At 42.8% G+C, this 20,173-nt stretch overlaps 1 protein-coding gene across 10 annotated transcripts in view; it reads left to right on the plus strand.

Annotated features, from left to right (window-relative positions):
* Positions 1–20,173, plus strand: part of LTA4H (leukotriene A4 hydrolase) — a 388,232-nt gene that overhangs the window by 53,476 nt on the left and 314,583 nt on the right. For all 10 annotated transcript variants that reach the window (XR_015061718.1, XM_085895360.1, XM_085895364.1 and 7 more), the window contains exon 4: positions 6,784–6,904. Coding sequence is in view for 9 of the 10 variants with exons in the window: in XM_085895360.1 (XP_085751486.1) it covers positions 6,784–6,904 (121 nt within the window). In the remaining variant the exon portion in view is untranslated. The remainder of the gene's footprint in view (positions 1–6,783; positions 6,905–20,173) is intronic.

Here is a 20,173-nt window from a genome sequence, read left to right on the forward strand (position 1 = left end):
GAGGCAGGCAAAAAACGAGGCCATGCCAGCCAAAAATATCTGCTACCAGTCATCCAACATTGGGGGTATGATTGAGTGCTGCCTGGACAAGAATTTGAGCAAGTCCGCTCCCAACAGATGACTTTTCCACCGTATTGTGGCTCTGTGAAGGAAGCAAATGTGTCTGTCAGCGTGCTGGCGGTTGTGCATCATTGCCGGCACAAATAATTTTGAATCTGCATGCTCGATGCCAGCAATGCATAATCTCCAGCATGCTGGAGGACAGATTTGATGATGCATCGTGCTGGAAAAAACACAAGCCACGAAAGTTTCTTCCTCTTTCTCACCTCACGCACTCTGCCACCTTCCTTGTTAATTCAGAGATCTGCAACCTGCCAATCGTGGCAAACAGCTTGTAAAGAAAAGAGCAACAGCATGCATTCCCTTTTGTACTATCTGTGTTTATTGTGTCACTGTTTATGCTTCCCTCCGCAGATACTTAGCAGAAAAGCCATGTTTTCATTGTGATTTGTTGCAACATTCACACGATGTGATTACAGTCTGTGCATTTCTCTGTCACTAAATGACTTGTGTTCGTTTGGAGTAGATTAGATGTGAGTCCCACAATGAGTGACCTTTATTCTGGGACACATCTTTTTGGTTGCTTGTTTGATCTTTTTTATATATATATATATATATATATATATATATATATATATATATATATATATATATATATATATATATATATATTGTTGGAAATAAAAAATTAACTTTTCTATCAGAATTCTAGCGAGCAGAAGCTTTCAAATGGAAATCAATCATTATTCTGTATATTACAGTACTCTGATTTGCGATTTATTTATTTTTAAAATTAATTATTTTTTCTGGATTCAAATATGGATTCTTGAGATTGCAGTAGATTTGAGAATGCCGTATATTTGGGTGAGCCAGTTATATCTGCGACTGTCAACCCAGTTGCCTTAACATATTCAACAAAAACACAGAATTGTCCTTCGAAGAAATGGAACGACAACTCTGGCTACCAGTATGGTTATCGCACGAGGATGTTAAGGGAAATTAGTGTATTGTTAACATGCATTCCAATAATATTAGGAGACAATGGACAAATCAACCAGTGAATGGGATTTAAGCCTGAGATTTCAGTGTGATGACTGATGTTTTCAGATGGTTATGTCATAAAGTCCAGCCTAAAAACCCAAATATATATATATATACAAACATGAGTTTATGTGAAACTACTATAGACGACACCAACTTTCAAACCATGAAGATCACAGTGGAAACATTGATCAGTTGAATTTGAAGATAAAATGGATTTGGTGAAAGCAGTGATAGGAAGAACAAAATCATCATTAATCAATCGTTGTATACAACCGGGCTTACTGCCTGTCATTAAAGTGTCATCAAATGTTACTTCCTGTAAGGCTTGCATCCACATGCAAGTCAGACAATCCAATGATCAAGTATATTCGAGCGTAGGGGACACATCGATCCCTATTCCTGGTTGACGAGGTTTGGATTACCACTGATTTAAATATAGGATGGATGTCTATGCGTCCTGCAAGTGTATGTTGTCACACACATTCTATAATATAGACACCATTGCTGACAACCTTGATTAATGTTAACTTGTTCCACATAATCTTATCACCTATTTCTGTAATTGATGAATCCAATGCAAATTACAGTATTGTTTTTTGTTCTCGTTTTGAATGTGATTGTATGCTACGAGCACAAGAAGCATAAGCGTGCTCTCAACCATTTCCCAGTTTGCATTTGCCCTCGGCTGCTTGGATCGGTAATTGCATGCTGCGGCTGTGTGGAGTTGTGCCATTATGAAACGCTGCTGAAGCTGCCTTAATAAATGCTCGCGTTAAAACCTAATTGCTTTTTGTCTATGTGGCTTTCGTTTGGTGGCTAAATGGCAAAATTGCCCCTCAAATGTGATGTTGTGAGGGAGCGTAGCTCGAACCTTGAGTGACCGCAGAGGCGCATATATATATATATATATATATATATATATATATATATATATATATATATATATATATATATATATATATATATATATATATATATATATATATATATATATATGTGCTTTTTTTAGTTATTTAAATCAATTTGGTTATTATTGCTCAGCTGTGCCCAATACTGGTTCATTATGATGGACATGATGAAGCCATTCTGCTGCACCATATACCAGATGCCTGTACATAGACAAAGTGCAGATGGCTTCTGTTTTGGAGGCAGTGCAAATGTCTGGCGATAAAACAAGGAATCTGTCTCAAAATGTGTTTGGGGAATACTGATCCTCCACTTGGCAAAGATGAGGAACAAGCTCGAACCTGACATGATATACTCTCATGGATGGCCTGGAGGAATCCTCATGGATGTGCATTACATTATGCCACTATTTGGTGCACTGTATCCTATTGCACTCACACCTTGTTAACGTTGGTACTCAGAAGGCTGTGTCAGTGTTGTGTTGTGCTTATCGTACATAATTAATAGCTAGGCTCCAGATTCTCGGTCTGCTGCAAAATGTTAAGTTGATGTGTGCATTAGTAAAAACAAAAAATTTGTGTCTTATTTATACATGCCCTTTATTATAACTTGCTGCACTCTGCTTGAGATTGCATTACTGCTCATAGCATCATATGCAATGAATGGTTGCTTTTTTTATGGTGGCAGTTTCACTGTTCCAAAATTTGATTTATTCAAATTTTATTTTGATAAAATAAATAAATTTTATTTTTATTCATTTATTTTGATTTGATATTTAAATCTGGAGGTCAAAGTAAGAACTGGGGACAGATGTTTAGTTTATTAATTAAATAGTTCACTGCATTTTATGCAGCACCCTGCCACAATAAGGCCAGCATCCCAAAATTATTCAGACGGAAATAGTTCTTCTTCTTCTTCTTCTTCTTCTTCTTCTTCTTTTGTTTACAGTATGAGGCTTTGAGTAACATCATTGCTGAGGGTGCCGCTGATGCAACACCCTCTGTTAAATACAGAACAGGAGTCTTGATGCGAGTACCACAACGAGTGGCATTTACTCTGGGACGTACCTTTGTGGTTACTTGTTTGATCAATAGTTCTTTTGATCTTTCTGGGGTTCCAGGGCAGGAATTTTTAAGTTGATCAAGGTGCCGGTGATGGCTCAACAACTCTTTGCGAAGGACACCATGGAATATTTAATGTCCACTTACTAATCGCGGCAGACGGGACGCCCAGTTAATCATCGATCCGAAAGCGGCACACGTTGATACCTCGTCCTGGCTGCGCGATACCAGGATGACAGTTTGAAGCTGGGTCCAGATTCAAACCCAGGCTGAGACGTCTCTTCGAGGCGATTGGTGTACCTCGAGGGTCAAGGCCATCGTGATAGACCCCAAATGGTTGTTCTGCTCATTGTTGAGCAACCGTGACCTATATTAAGAAACTACCATATCTGACAATCCTGGGCTTAAATGTAGTTTATTTTTATTTTTGCAGCTTTCATACATTGTCATGCCAGTTCGGCTGTTAACGTCAACTATCCATTTTTTTTTTTCAGATTTTCCCCATCACACGTGACACTGTCCCCTGAATACTTAAATTTCTATCTCTTTATAATCATGATATTGTCAAGCCAGTTCACCAATCTCCTGTAATATTGTTCTCTCCATGGGTTCTCCTTGCTGTCCATGGGATATGGCATAATCTCCTCCAACAGCACAGCTCAAACGCCTCAATCTTCTTTCCGTGTTAAACATTCATCGTTCAGGTTTTGAATTTGTATGTTGTAATAGGGAAAAAATAGTGTCTTTACAATTCAGATCTTTCTGGCTTTGCTTCTGGTTTCATCTTTCCGTAATTTGAACATTGCTGACATCAATTTTTGTTCCATTCCGACCCATTTCCTCATTTCTGTGGTGATTCCACCATTGTTTTTTTTACGATGGCTCCCAAGTACTGTGAGTTGAATTGTTTTTGCATTTTGACTTCTTCCTCACCTGTCCGATGGTAGAAATAAGCCAAACTTATCTCTCTTTTGACGTTTTCCTGTAAATCCTATCCACCCGGCACTTCCTGCCAGCAAAGTTGTATCAGAATATCTCTGGTTGCTTAATTTTGCCTCGTATAGATATCCCACCATTGTGATTATTTATATGAGCTATTCTTATAACTTGTGTGACATAAAAACGTCAATCAAACATATAAAATGCATTCCTGTCGAACACTTTGCCCGATAACAAACCAATCGCTGTCACCACATGCAGTTCTGACAACCGACTGATGTTCATACAGTGTCCTTATCAATTCCACCACTTGTTTTTTTGTAACCTCTACTCATCAAATTATCCCACAAACACTGTGCAGATAAGAAAGCCTCAAAATTATACAAATACACAAATGCTACATTAACTGTGGTGATATTATATAGGACACTGGTGAAGGTGACAAGCATCACGTGTGAATGCTGTATATTTTCGGAAATCCGATTGTCTACGAGTTTGTGGTTTTTTGGTAATAGTCGTACGTATGACCAGATAGGGAGAAAATTGGTATCAAATTGGGCATGAGTTAAGGGGTGGGGAGGGCAATTTTGTGCAGTATACTGTCAAAACCTGAGGAAAAGGCAAACAAACAAGGAAAAAAAGACACAAAATGGCAGAGCCCCCATTGTTTTAGTTATTTTGCTGGACGGAGTTAAAGGGCTCGCCCATATTCATTTACAACTAAAATGACCGTCAGTCGATCACCTTCGATCTGATCTCGAAACAAAATGTCAGGCATAAGCAAGCCATCATTCATTATCTGTGTGCCAAGTTAGATCAACATTGGTAAATGCATGTCTAAGAAATGGTTGAGGACATGTTCAACATTGAGGTTTTTTTTTACAACTGAAATGGCCGTCGGTTAGCAATCTTTAATTGCATTGCAAAACAAATTGATGTGCATATGTACACCATAATGTGTTGGTTTTGTGCCAAGTATAAATAAAATGAGTCCATATATGTCCGAGATACGCACACCCGTACTCAAGGCCACAAAAATTGAGACCAAATGCATAAACCCCCATTTCGGACGAAGTCCAACAGGGGCTAATAATAAAACATGTGTCAAGCTACGTTTCAAAAACTTGACTTGATGCTTAATACGGGACTTTAGAAATAACGTATGAATGCCTTTTGCGAATGCCCTGCATGGGTGTTTCCACTGATTCAGTTTGGCTCACTGGGCACTTAACTTGCTGTTTCTAGCGCAAAATCTGTAATTCAAATAATATTTGAAACTTCATTTTCAGCATTTAGATGATAAAGTGGCAATTTCCAAATGGTTGACCATAATTGTTCTGTTCCTGAATGCAAATCAGACTCATGAGGTTAAAGGATACTCGAGAAATATCCGTGGATGAGAGGAGTTGGGTTCCTCTCATTTCCTGTTTATACAATTGGCTTGCAGTGGCCATGTTAAAAAAAAAAAAACACGCACACACGCACACACACACACACACACACACACACACACACACACACACACACACACACACACACACACACACACACACACACACACACACACACACACACACACACACGAAGAAATGGCTATCCTTTCACCAACAGATACAAATAGCTTCATGTTAACACTGATCTTGATTATCTACTATAATTTTTCTTATGATGCCTGTGCATCGACAAACCCCAGATATGACTTTCCCATTACTATTAAAAAGCACAAAGGTTTGGATAGAATGCACGATCTACGAACATTCAGCCCTTCATGGGTCCATATTTTCAGGAGTTTTTGGAATATTGATTGCAAGATATCTTTTGGACAAGTTGATTAGGAAGTTCTCTAGCTGTTGCGTTGTGCAGAGGAGCACCCCTTTCTCCCAGGTACTTTCAGTATCTTTTAAAAGTTTTTTTTTTTGGTGTTTAATCCTGAAATCCTTCTCTGGGAGGCATGAAATGTGTTCAGGCCGCCCCAATTTACTTCATTACAAGGGGTTTCTGCGCATGTGTGCTGAGCAATTCGGGGTGGATCACGTTATTTCAAAAGTCTCGTATTGGTGAAAAAAAACAACTTTGTGAAACCCCTTTCTGGTGAAACTCTTAAAATCCAGACTCACTGCTCACCTCCACTCATTTGTTCTGTTTTTTTTTCCCAACTGTTTAACCAACTTCCTTATTCCAATCTTCAATCTCATTCTTCCCTCTGCGTCTTCAAGACAGCTGTTCACCATCATCTCCCAAAAGCAACCGTCATCTTTTCTATCCCTATAAACCCTCCATGAGCCCACCTCTTACCAGTGTTCCAGGTTACCAGGTCTCCCTCGCCATCCTCTTCATTTTTTAAACTTTATTTCAATTTTTTTTTATTCTTTATTTTTTGTTCCATTTCTGCTTCTTCTCCAGTTTTTCCTTTCACTTTTTGGATTGAGTTTGCAGCATGTTCATCATGCTTGCCCTGTGTCCTCCACTTGCTTTCATTCTTCCCCATGTCCATTATTCTTGTTCTTCCACTACCCTTGACTTTGTATACAAAATGGTCTCCCCCTATTTTGTCCCTCTTCCCTGCTGTTGGTGTGTTTCCCTCCCATCCTTTTTCTTCAGTTCTTTTTGTTCTGTTATGTTGTGGTCCACTCTGTGTTTTTGCTCCTCCAAGAGACTACGCTCTGTATACAAAATATGAAATTGGTGTGTGTGTGCGCTATTCTGATGATGAGGCATTTTTAGCTTGACAATAATACCTTGACGTGGAATTGCACCTTCCTGTTTTGTGCAGAGATGACACCGTGGAGGTGAAGATTGAGTACGAAACATCTCCATCAGCATTGGCACTGCAATGGCTGACACCAGAGCAAACTGCTGGAAAGAAGTTTCCTTATCTGTTCAGTCAGTGCCAGGTGAGATGGGTTGTAATGGCTTTGTATGTTCATTTCATTATCTTCAAAATAGGATCTTCAGCAAATACTTTTCACTCCTTCCTTTTTTTCCTCTCAAAACCAGTTCCCATCGCAGAAGCAGAAAACTAAATCTGGTTGTCTTTATGGACTAGCCATTAAATAACGCCCCTCCACTAGCCACCATTCATATGTGGTCCAAACCCTCTTGCTCCAAAACTGTTCCAAGCATGCATTGGAATTGTGTCTCCATGGATTGAATATGTCGCACCACAAGAGCATCCCTTGTGTTTGTGGAAAAAGACCAAAGAAAGTTTCTGTACAGCATTTGTTTCAAATGATGGAACATGGAACTTGATAGAATAAGTGAAATGATGATTAATGAAAGAAAGCCTTTTATTGATTAATGTATGCATATAACGACCTCGCACACATATATTGTAAAGATTAGAACTGTGCTAAATAGCGATTAAACATCATACACGTTGAACAAGGAGTGTCAAGTTGATGAATGGGAAGACACTTATCACTTGGATGAATGATGAATAGGAAGAAACCAAATAACTCAAAGAATTGGAATACTGCAGACCAATTTGTGAGTTGTATGGGCTGTGAGCATCGTTATAAAAATATATTTGTTTGGCTCCGGGGCCATAAGATAAATTGTACTGGATTTTTGCAACTATTTGTGTGTGTGTGTGTGTGTGTGTGTGTGTGTGTGTGTGTGTGTGTGTGTGTGTGTGTGTGTGTGTGTGTGTGTGTGTGTGTGTGTGTGTGTGTGTGTGTGTGTGTTCCAGTTATATCCTCTGCCACCAATCACTCGTGAGTCCGATTTGCATCCAGGAACACAACAATTATGGTTAACCATTCTGAAATTGCCAATGTTTCATCAAAATTCTTACCATTATGTTCAAAAGGTGATTTTAATCATAGATTTCACACTAGCAATGGCAGGTTAATAGTGGCTGGCTGACCACATACACACACATACACACACACACACACACACACACACACACACACACACACACACACACACACACACACACACACACACACACACACACACACACACACACACACACACACACGTGCACAAAGACCTTGTCCAGCACTGAGAGCAGTGTAACCTCTCTGTAGTTGTTACAGTCCTGGCAATCTCCCTTCACTTTCCAGAGAGGGACAACAAGGGTACTCTTGCAGCCAGTTTGGATGATTCCTGTGTTCTATAGCTGGTGGATCAGCCTTGTACAACCGCTCAAAGTGACCAGCCCAGTGGGCTTTCTCTTCGGACTCCTCTGTCAAGAGCCCACCACCCTCTGGTCTTACTGCAGTACACCGAGGGATGGACTTGGAGGAACGCAATGCGCGAATTCCCCTGAAAGCAGGATGAGAATCACTTGACCACAGGTGATGCTCTACCCCCTCGCAGATTCCTCACACATCGGCCTCGTTGTCCACCCATAGTTCATGTACAATTTTATGCCTCAGCTCCCTGAACAGCTCAGCTCTGCCATTCAGCCTGGCCCTGGAACTCTGATCAATGGTATCCAGTGTCCCTTGAGAGACAAACTTCTTCTTCGCTCAACAGTGAGTTCCAAGCCATCCACGGACAACATCAAGGACGGTGGTCTTGAAGGCACTCCGCAAATCTTCAGGATCCTCCAAAGCACCCAGACCGCCCCCCCCCCGAAATCTCCACTCAGCCTGCTCGCAACATTCTCAGCTACCCTCTCATCCTGGAGCTTGCCAATATCCAGCCTCGACTGGGATGGTACCATTTTCCTGGATTTAAGCTGCAACTATAAAGTTGCCTCACCAGGCCTTGAGTCAGTATTGAGGAGCTGAGCAGTCCAGTCGACCCTGCAATTCTGGATCATCCTCCAGCGACCATCAACAAGCACGTGGTCAATCTCCTTTGCCACACCACTGCCGTTGAAATACCAAGTCCAGCGATGAGCCTGTGGATGCTGAAACCATGAACCAGCCACCGTAAGTCCATGACCTTTTGCAAAGTCAGGGAACTTGGTGCTATTCAGGTTCACAGTTCCAGACCCATGGGGTCTGGGTCTCAACACATGTCTCGTAACCATCTCTATTAGTTCCAGTAGATGCATTGAAATCCACCAAGATGAGAAGAGTATCTTGCCTGGGGCACTGCTCAAACAGACTTGAGTGTGGCATCGAATACGTCATTCACGATGAGATAACTCACCTCAGTTGGAACATATACAGACACCAGGGAATTGACACCCAAGGAGTGATAAATCCTGTCTCATCATACGCTCATTGACCGGTGTTACCTCAATTAACATTGGAGTCAGCTTGTTGGACACAGCTACAGCAACTCCTTGGGCATGGTAACCATCAGAGCGACTCTGCATAGTAGGTGTCACCACCCTCCATGACATCACCGCAATCCGGTCTCCGAACCTCAGAGAGTGCTGCAATACCGATGCCCAAACGCTTGATCTCAGATGATAACAGAGCAGGTGATCATCCTCTTTTTGGGATAGGGCATTCCAGGCACACACCCAAAGGGACCGCTTCAGGTTAACCCAAGGAGACCGCTGTCTGGTGGATGACACTTCAGACACACACTACTGCATTCTGCCCCGGGAAGGTTACCCCTTGGTTTCCCTCCTATAATCAAAGATTGGGGGTCGCGAAGGCTTTGCCCCAATCCCGTCATCTGGTGAGCTGCCCTGCAAAGGGAAGCTGCACAGGAGGTACTCCCACGGAGTGGGTTTTGAGATTTTATTTATTTTTTTATTTTTTTTATGCTTGTAATATGTTTTGTGGAATGAAGGGTTATTTGGTGTCCGGAGTGCAAATCCTGCCACCAACCTCCTCATAAAAAGTAACCCAATTGCAGGAGGACATCTGCAGACACAGTTGGGCACTAGTTGGGCTCCCAAGGAGCTCCTCCACCCTCTGACAGGTTTTGTTTTTCATCCTGCTGGGTGTCCATATCATACACCCTCTTCACTAAGAAACTTGGTGGGGGAGACGGATTAGTTGCCGGGATGGAGCAGGTTCGTACAGGTTTACATGGTACCTGCAGCAAGTCACAAATCTAATCTGATGACCTCACAAAAGTTAGAAAACAAAAGTGTGAGACCTGAAATGTCAGAAAATCCACAAATCTACTGAAAGAGACAAAACCTTAACGAAAAAGCTATTTTTTTATTGCTTGCATATCCCCCCCCCCTCTAAAGATTGTGTTCCTTTGTGGATGCCACAATACCCAACGTTACCTGCGGAGCCATCTAAATTTACTTATTTCAAATTTCCGTGAGCCCTGTCTTTCCGTCCAGTGCAGATTAGTGACATGGATTCGGTGAACCTTCCCTCACCTACTAATACATAAACCCAATATCAATCATTCATTCCATCCCTGTAAGACTATGGCTCAAATGTTATTACACACATGTGTGATCCTCAACTAGGCAGCAGGGAGGTACCGTACAACTTAAATGCTTGGGGCACTTTGCAGTTGTGGTGCCTGCAGTCCAAAAACAAGTCACCAAACTTACGACTTCTTTGCCTCCCCACCCTTTCAACTATTCGGTCCCTCCATTCTTCCACACCATCTCGGCTCTGTCACAGCCTCAGACACTACCAGCTGCCAGGGACAAATTACCTCAGGGGGAGCCGCAGTCACCACTCCTCCAGAGCTTGATCCATTCTTGCAGACCCACGTATCTTCCCCACCCAAACAATCCAACATCTCATTTCATTCCCCACTGTCATTCAAGTCTAAAACACTGCAATGCAAAAATGGTGATTGTGTTCCTGCACTGCCATGGCCTGCTTTCCTGTCCACATTCACTCTCCAAACACAATTCAATTGACACAGAACAGACATCAACTCCACAAGACAATTTTGATTTCCAAACCAATCCCTTTACCAACCATTGAGTCACTCTCGCCCACTCCCATCCTAATTACCCATGTCCCAATTTCTTGCAAAACGGAACCCTTACAACAGTAAGCATCACAGCACTTTACCCGAAGTATAAGTTGTCACAGGTTAGTCGGGTCTATGAGTGTCATCCACCCCTTCTAGATTTTCTTTGCACCTTTTTTAATCCACCCCTGTGGATTCGGTGCTTTCAAACTCCCTGGATTCCATACTATTTATTTATTTATTTATTCTAAATTTATCTCTTATTCCAAAATCTTGTAGAGCACCCTGGCTAATGTTTGGGTGTAGTTGTAGACGTCAAACGCACTCTCAATGAGGTGCCAAAGAATCAGATCGGCCGCACGAACTGTCGATAAACATTCTTGCGAGAGGCAGTGGGATCGATGCCAGCACCTCCTCCAGGATCTGGCAGACCCAAATTTCTCTCATCCGTTCCTAGAAGTCTGCATCCTCCTCTGGGAGCTGGCAGATCCAAATTTCTCTCATCTGTTCCCAGAAGCCGACCCTGGGCTGTTAAGCTCGTCTGGTCGGCTGCCTGCAATGAGAGTTGGAGTGAGTTGAGATGTTTTTTGGCCTCGTGCAACTCTTTATGTTTATCTTTCATCTTCCCAAACGCCGTTTACTTGACCGCACTTTCTTTACAGCTCCAGTGAGCCCTTGCTGTACTTGTTTGGCTTGCTGCCGGTGCAGCCCATCCAATTCAGATTGCAGGGCTTGGGCATTAACCTGCACATGTTCCTGGCAGCTGCAATCATTGTCCAACTCGGATCTGAGCTCACACACTCTCTCCCGAAGACTTTTCATCACTTTCTGGGTTTCGCTTTTGAATGACTGCAGTTCAGCACACAATGCTCTGCCCTCCTGGCAAGTGTTCGCCTTCGACAGTGACTCCTTACAAAGCTCAGCACGGGTCTCATTGCCAACAAGTGCAGTATTTCACAATTCACCTTCGTCATGCAGTTCATCCACCTGTTTCTCCTCAATATCAACCTCTTGCTGAAGAATATATCGGTCTGACATCTGGAAAGGATTCCTGGGGTGCATCAGCTCCTGCAAGTTCATCCAATACTAAATTCTGAGCATCATCTTCATCACCAGAATCCTCAACATTCACACTAAGTGGGGGGGGGGGGATTTTCTCTTCAAAGCTTGCACTTGACTCACTTTGGTTCCTTTCAAGATAAACCTCTTGCTCAACTTCCGGAAAATTACAGCTGCAGCAACTCTCCTCCTCAACACATCCCCCACTCCCTCCTCCCCCCCCCCACCTGCCCCGGATTGCTCCAATCTTAGCTCTACAAAACTAACTTCAGGACTTGCCTTCCTGTGAGTGCTCAGTTTGGGAAGCAGTGCTTCAGGAAGATCACTTTCCTCATCGAGAACCTTCGCAACTTCAATGTCATTTTCCTTCACAGTATCCAATGTTACTCCCTACCATACAATCATCACAAAACATTTCTGTAGTTCCACTCCCAACGACAGCTGTATCATCTGCATCACAACAACGGGAAGCATCAACCTTGTCACAATCTGCTGCCTGAGCATCACCTCCACTAGATTCATAAAGAGTGAGTGGGTGGCCTTCACAACTCTCATCGAAATGTGCACTCTGAGATTGGCCCTCCAAATTCATTTCAAAAACATCACTTTCACACTGGTTCATTTGACAATCATCCTGCCCTTCCTCTTGAGATCCGTCCGTGCCTCTTAAATCGCCTTGCACTTTTTAAAATTGGGAAATTAGCTGTCCAGAATTTACATCGGCAAGGTCACTTTCGAATGTTTCCGAACTAGCTACCTGCTCGGTAGTTGGCACGTCAACATCACCATCGCTCTCCTTCACAACACGTCATACAAATGGCTCAAACATTGGCTCTGTCAAATCCGCTCGACCCCGTTCAGCAACATCCCCATTGTCAAAGTGCTGCAAGTCCAATCCAACTTCATACGAGTCAGTCAACCCAAGCACGGTCCCAACAGAACCATCCACGTCACCTTTCAGTCGAACAGAAACTTTTGGTTCTATCTCTTCTCCCTTGATGGTAGTGTCCCAAGTATTCAGCTGCTGTAATGTACTGTACCCAAGTAAGTACTGTGATGTCTCATCCATCCTTTCTCCAGTCAATTGTGGCTCCCACAAGCCTTTATCATCCAACACCCTCTCTTGTTCTATTACACGAGTTTCCAACTTTTGCACTCAACTGCCGCTCTGGCGTTAACAAAATTCCAATTCCTCCTCCTGCCGTTGCACCATGGCATCCACACAGGTGCGATAGCCCTCCAGGCCCATATATACTTCGTTAACTCTGCTTTGTTGGCCCAATTTCTTCTTTCAACTTTTCTCCCATTCGAACAGTCTGGGTTTTACCCTCATCTATTTTCCATGCCATTTCTTCCCATTTTAGCTCAAATTCAGTCTCCATTTCATTCCTTTGTTCTTCCCTGTTCTCCCCACCTCTTGCAAAATAAGTAAACCAACTGATATATTTTAGTAAATGTCTCGATGAAGAACAGGCATGATGGGCCAAATGGCCTTCTGTGTCAAAGTTCTTTTTATACTATTTATCAAAATTTAACTTGCTTGGAAGTATTATGATCCTTGAATCAAAAGTTAAGACTGGATTAATGTGCTGCAATCTTCTTTTGAGTAAGAAGTCATAATTATCTTATTTTATGTTTTCTGATTGCGTTAGTGTTCAAAATGTTTTCAGAATGAGAAATTCACAATACATATCGAAAAATAAAAAAAACGAACATGGCTTGAACTATTCTGAGTATCTTGTTCATCGAATATTTTGAACACCCACTCATATTATTGTATTAATTGCATCTTTACAATAAAATGGGAAGGTGATACGCATGATGCATTAGCAATCTTTCATGTGCCAATGATCTGTCGCTTATGGAAGTAACAATACAAGTTGAACAAGCTACAGCCTCACGGACTTTCTTTAAATTTTGGTTCTATTAAAAGGGAATAGGCATAGACTTGAAAATGATGTCCACATAACCTCAGATGACTGCAGGTAGTGTATGTCCAGGAAGGGCACCAGGTCTGCAGAAATCTGCATGACACTTGCACTTTTCCTTTCTAAATAGCTGCTTGTCATGGGTCTTTTAACCATCACATTATGCTTTAAGTTATCAGAGAAAGTAGAATTACAGCCCCATATCTAGTTATCCAGTTCCTTCAAGTTGTATCCGACTTCTGGTGACGTTCATGATCAGATTTCTCTGAACATCCCGATCCTGAACTGCTTCCTAAAGCTACACTGCTTCCCGAAGACGCAGCTTGTTTGCAGCCTTTACCCCATCTATCCATCCATCCATCCATCCATCCATCGCATAAAGTCTGCCTCTTCCTCTTCTTCTCTCAACCATACCCAGAATGGTTGATTTCCACAGATATTCTTTCTGCACACACAATTTGTCCAAAGTATGACAGTTTCTGTTTTCAGCATCAGAGCTTCTAATGTACATGGTGATCTAATTTATTCAAGCACTGATTTGTTTGTTCTTCTTGCAGTCCATGGAACTTTTAACATTCGCCTCCAATACTACATTTCAAAACTCTCAATTTTCTTCCTTTCTTTCTTTTTGACTGTCCATGACTCACATCCATACATTGCAACTGGAAATACCAGACATTCACTTGGCCTCTTGGTTTGTATTGTGACATTTTTGTGTTTCCAGAACTTTGTCAATCCTGCCATTACTGTTCTCCCGAACACTAGCCATCTGTTAATTTCTCCTCTGCATTCTCCACTCACTTTAGTCTTAGAACCCAGGAAGATGAAACTTTACAGTTTCCACGTCATCATATCCCAATCTGAATACGTCGATTTTTCTCAGTTGACAAGATTTTGGTCTGTTTTATGTTTAAACAAGGACCAGCTTTTTTCGGTTTCCTTCTTCACTGTCAATAGAACAATAATGGATTCCATATCATTGCTGATGATAGGGAGAATGCTGATTGGTCTAGTTGCAGGGATCTATTTTTGCACCTTTTATGCAGGGCAGTAATGTTTGATGATTTCCAAGCAGATGACCTTGAGCAAATGAGAGGGTGACTAGAACAGAGAGAGGGCGAGCAAGAGCAGGGGAGCAGGTTTTTAGGACACGTGGGCTGATGCCGTCTGGACCGGTTGCAGAATCTGAGTCGAGGTTTGACAGCAAACTCTCTACCTTGTCTGAAGAAAAGAACACAGAGTCCAGGAGCAGCTGGGTATGACTGGGTAAAGTGGATACAGAAAGCAACGGGTTTTGGACACAATATTTAGAAGCAAACACGAAGTTTAGGCATTCAGCCTTTTCACGTGCAGTACCAGTTGTGTGGCCATTTGAGATAAGGGAAGGGATGGAGGGAAACATACACCAGCAACAGACTTGATTAAAAGGGTACTCGGTGGAGCGTATACCTCCGCTATGTAATGCCTGATCCACGAGAACATATCGGGCCCAATACATTTTTTAAATATCATGCTATGCAGGGCTATATCGTTTTTTTGCCCAATCTCTCAATGGTGAAGAATCACTTTGGATGTTAAATAATTCTCGTATCCAGATCCAGATTCGGTGAAATCGAATCAATTCGGCCTTGTGACACACCCAACCTCTCCACCATGTTTCATCCGAATCCATCCACAACTTTTTGAGATATCGTGCTATATATTGGATTAGCACGATCTCTCAATGGTGAAGAATCACATAAATTTCTAATCGTCAGATGCGGATCCGGATATTCACCAAAATCGAATCGGTTCGTCCTTGTCACACACCGAACCTGTCCACAAATCCGGATTCGTCCACAAATTTTTCAGATATCATGTACATAAACAGATAAACAGACAGACAAACAGACAGAAAGGGGTGAAAAAATAACCTTCGTCACCTTCGGTGGCAGAGGTAACTCGCTGCCACCAGGATTTGGAGGACAGAGACAGGTTTGAGAGTTCAGACTTGAGTTTAGAAAGATGTTTTCTGGCTCTCCTGAGGGTCGACACACACTTGTTCTGAGCTTTGTGGAAGGAACTGAGATTGCCTTCAGTTGGATTCGCCTTCCATGAGGGTGAAGGCAAGTTGTTTCAGGACAACTGCCTCTCCACAAGCTTCAGTGTACCATGGGTGGGAGGAAGGGAAGGCCAACTGAAGAAGAGATGGAATAAATCAGAGAGAGAGAGAGAGATAGAGATAGAGATATATTCTTTGAAAGAATACCCAGGATGAGTTGATGTCAGAGAAAGTGGAGAATGGGAGACCAGTCGAGAAGTTTGATGGCTCCTTGAAATCCCTGCCAGTTGGCCTGAGTGAAATGCCCGACTCAACAGCGCTGAGATGGTTCTCCAATAACCGCCAAAGATATGTTTACTTAGAAAAGCTTGTGGTCAGATGAATCGATTGGAATAGAGGAAGAACAGCAGATATTTTAAGGGAAATTGGTCAAAATCAGATCCAGAAGAGATGTAGTATTGTTCATTGAGATCCGGGTCATGAAGTTGACGATTGTATCAGTCCCAATGAGTCACAGAAGACCTTTGCTGAAGTGCCATGGAAGGTGAAAGAGGTACTCACACCCAGCCAACTGGCATGACGACAAGTGAAGCCACCACATATGAGAAAGAGAGAGTTGGGATGAGAGGATAGAAGTTGGTCCATGTTTTTGGCGAGCGAGATGTAAATGGAGTCATCACTGTTTGGTGGATGGTATAACACACATGTAAACATAAGGTGGGAGTGGAGGGGAAGCCATAGCCAGAGGTATTCCTGGGGGGTGTGGGGGAGAGAGGGCAGTGCATGGTGAGTAAGGAATCCAGTCTTTGGTGAAGGGAGCAACTCCGCCACCAGGATGAGGCTCAAGTCTATCATACTGGAGGAGGGAGTAACCAGGAAGAAATACTTGGGTGTCAGAGACGTCTTGAAGGAGGAAAGTTTCCATTTAGCAGATTATGTCTGGTTTGTCAGTGGCAACCTGAAGGTAAAGATCTATCGGGTTTGAGTGAAGGCCCCAGATGTTTGAGTTCCACACTGTTAAGGAAGAGGGAGGGGAGGAGGTTTTGGGTGCAGGCAAGGGGGATGGTAGGACAAGCGAGGAGGGAGGGAGGTAAGGAGTGTTGTTGAAAGTGTGTGTTGGATTGCAGAAGAGCTCGGGGAGAGGTCGGATGAGGTGGAGAAAAGGCTCGGTGGTGATGGGTTGTGGTAGAGTGGGGAGCAATAAGAGAGTGGGCAGAGGGCAGTTGAAGGTTGGGGGAGGTGGAGTGATGAGATGGAGGTGAGCGGGCAGGAGAAGGAAGCAGCTTTGTGGATGTGAGGGGGTGAAACTTTGAGAAGGGGGAGTGAGGGGGAGAGTTGAGAAAAAGATGAGGGGGGAGAGTTGAGCGAGAAGGGTGAGACCGTGAGCGGTAGTTTTTAAGAAATGTGAGAGGGAAGAGTGTGATAGTTGCTTTGAGAGGGAGGGGAGACGATGAGAGCAGGCACGGCCAAAGGTGCAGGAGGGCGATGGGAGGGGTGAGGAGAGGGAAAGGATGAGACTTGGTAGGAGAGGGGAAGGATGAGACTAGCGGTATAGTGAAGAATATAGTGGGCAGGGGAAGGTACAAGATTTGAGGGGTTGGGAAGAGAGGGAGGTGTGCTGAGAGGAAGGAAGGAGCATATTTTGTTTGTGGTGATGATTGTACTGATTGAGAGAGTGAGGTATCTGTTAGGTTGGAATGGAGCCCACAGATGTTAGAACACCACACACTTTGGGTCAACAGAGGAGGAGCTGATACTGAAGCAGAAGACAGTGAAGATGTGCCAAGAGTGGAGGTAGGATGGAGGGTCAAGATGGGAGGGGTGAGGAGCGGGGTTTTGGGGGGAAGTGGATATAAGTCGACGGGGTGAATTGGCACTGAAGTTGGGAAAAAAGGACGATTGATGGAACGTGAACATGGCCTGCAAACTGCGAGTTGAAATTTTTTAAATCAGAGATGCGATTAAAGACATTACGTCAGGGATGCAATGAAGGAGAATTAAGAGAATGGAGAAAATAAACGTAAGATTGGGATTTTTTTGACTGGGAAAATTGGGAAAATTTGATTTGGGAAAATTTACAACTGCACAAACTCTGATGCGAGGCAGGGGCGGGAAAAAATGGCATGATGGCGCAGCCGTCGTGGTGCGTAGCACTGCCGAGGCCTGGAGGGCAAGGCGCGCGGAGCGCGGAAGGGTGTGGGAGGGGTATCTCCTCCTGCCGGGTGGCTCTGGGGGGTCTCCCCCAGAAAATTTTTGATTTCTAGATGCTCTGTGGTGCATTCTGAGGGATGTCTTGACCAGTTTCATCTGTCAATCTGCCATATATGGCTATTTTGCAAGAAAATGATATCTAATTAATTACACACACATTTAAGAGTGGGCTACTGTAACTCTTGGTGTGAATCATCGTCACGTGATACATATCCGCAAACCAAAATATACCAGTCACCCATACCTATTGTAACGTCTCTTCAACTATACTAAAAAAAATAGAATAAGTTTGTATGTATGTGTGTGTGTTTGTTCGTCCTTTATAGGCGGCCGAACCGTTGGATGGAATGAGATGAAACTTGACATGAGTGATCCTTGGGACATGAGAACGGACATAGGGGGGTCAAGTTCAAGGTCAAAGGTCACCGGGTAACTTCAATTTTTCAATTTCATCCGATCGAGATGGGACCAACGCCATTCGACAGATAATCAAAATTAATACTGAAGGACCAATTTTGTGCCCCATCTGTGACGGGGTTTCGGCTAGTTTCAGACTATACTAGCAAAGTACCCGCCCATGGGCGGGTACAGTTATCTGTTAAATGGCGTTGGTCCCGTCTCGATCGGATGAATTGAGAAATTGACGTTATCCGGTGACCTTGACCCCGTGACCTTTGACCTTGACCTTGGTCCCCTTATGTCCGTTCCCAAGCATCACATATGCCAAGTTTCATCTAATTCTATCCAACGGTTTGGCCGTCTATAAAGGACAAACAAACATGAAAAATTGACATTTTAGTCAATTTATGATGTCATAACTCAAACCGGAAGTCGGAAGTGAATGTCGTCAATCAACTTTGTCATTTAATTTTGATTATCTGTCGAATGGCATTGGTCCCGTCTTGATCGGATGAAATTGACCCGGTGACCTTGACCCCTTGACCCCGTGACCTTTGACCTTGAACTTGACCCCCCTATGTCCGTTCTCATGTCCCAAGGATCACTCATGCCAAGTTTCATCTCATTCCATCCAACGGTTCGGCCGCCTATAAAGGACGAACAAACACGTACATACATACATACATACATACATACAAACATATTCTATCTTTTTAGTATAGTAGAATATATAAATAAACAAATAGACTGAAAACTAAATAAATAAGTAAGTTAATAAATAAACAAATATATACTATTTTTAGTATATGTGAGGTAATTTATATAATTCTTTTTTGACAGGCATGGTCATCGGTCAGAATGGATATCAGGAAATGGTTTAGTCCAGCTGGTGGTGTAGCATCCAAACCTGATGAGGATGATGATACCATGCCAGGTACATCAACAGCTGCAGATGAAGACAAACAGTCTGAAGCAGATACAGAAAGTGTAGAAGATGAATCAAGAGAACACGAATTGGAAAGAAGTACTTCTGAAGATAGTGAAAACACAAATGACCCTCCAGCAGATAACTCAAATCCATCTACAACCAACAGTGATCAAGGATGTTTTGTTCACCTTCACAGACATGGGAGACACTTAGTTTACTGTGATCCTTGTATGAAGGGGTCTCATGTAGTGAAAAGGTATGCGCCAAAGGGGAAATTACCTCCTATCACCCTACCCAGAGGAACTGTGTACCGAAAAGCTGTCACAGATGTTCATGTTAAATCTGAAATGCACAGACAAGTCATGAAAAAACAAAGACTAGATTCACTTTCCAGGATGGAAGTTGCGCAAGTCTCTCATTTGGATAAATTAATATCAACAGCAAATGAAGACCTTGCAAACAAAATTGGCAGTCTACTAATTCTGGTGTACGGAGATGGCAAGAAGCTGTCTCTATCTGCAAATTCCTTCCCCATGAGAGTAGTGACTTACATAAAGTCACACAGCTTCAGCTTCAATGATCCCTCCCAGGAAGTAAAGCTTGACAAGGACCTCCAGTATGTGACCCCGGCGAGCCACCTCGAGTTGCTCAAGTGCATTGTAGGGTCAGATAGACAATCACTATTGCAAAAGATTCACAATTCCATTGCCATTTCACTCAGGTGTGACGGCTCTGTGGACAGAACCCAGGTAGACAAGATTTATTGGAGGGTAATAAAAAAAAAAGTTTTGGTTAG

This window comes from Eptatretus burgeri, chromosome 9 (assembly GCF_056783735.1).
Source record: "Eptatretus burgeri isolate ZD-2024b chromosome 9, Ebu_testis_v1, whole genome shotgun sequence".
Lineage (NCBI taxonomy): Eukaryota > Metazoa > Chordata > Myxini > Myxiniformes > Myxinidae > Eptatretus > Eptatretus burgeri.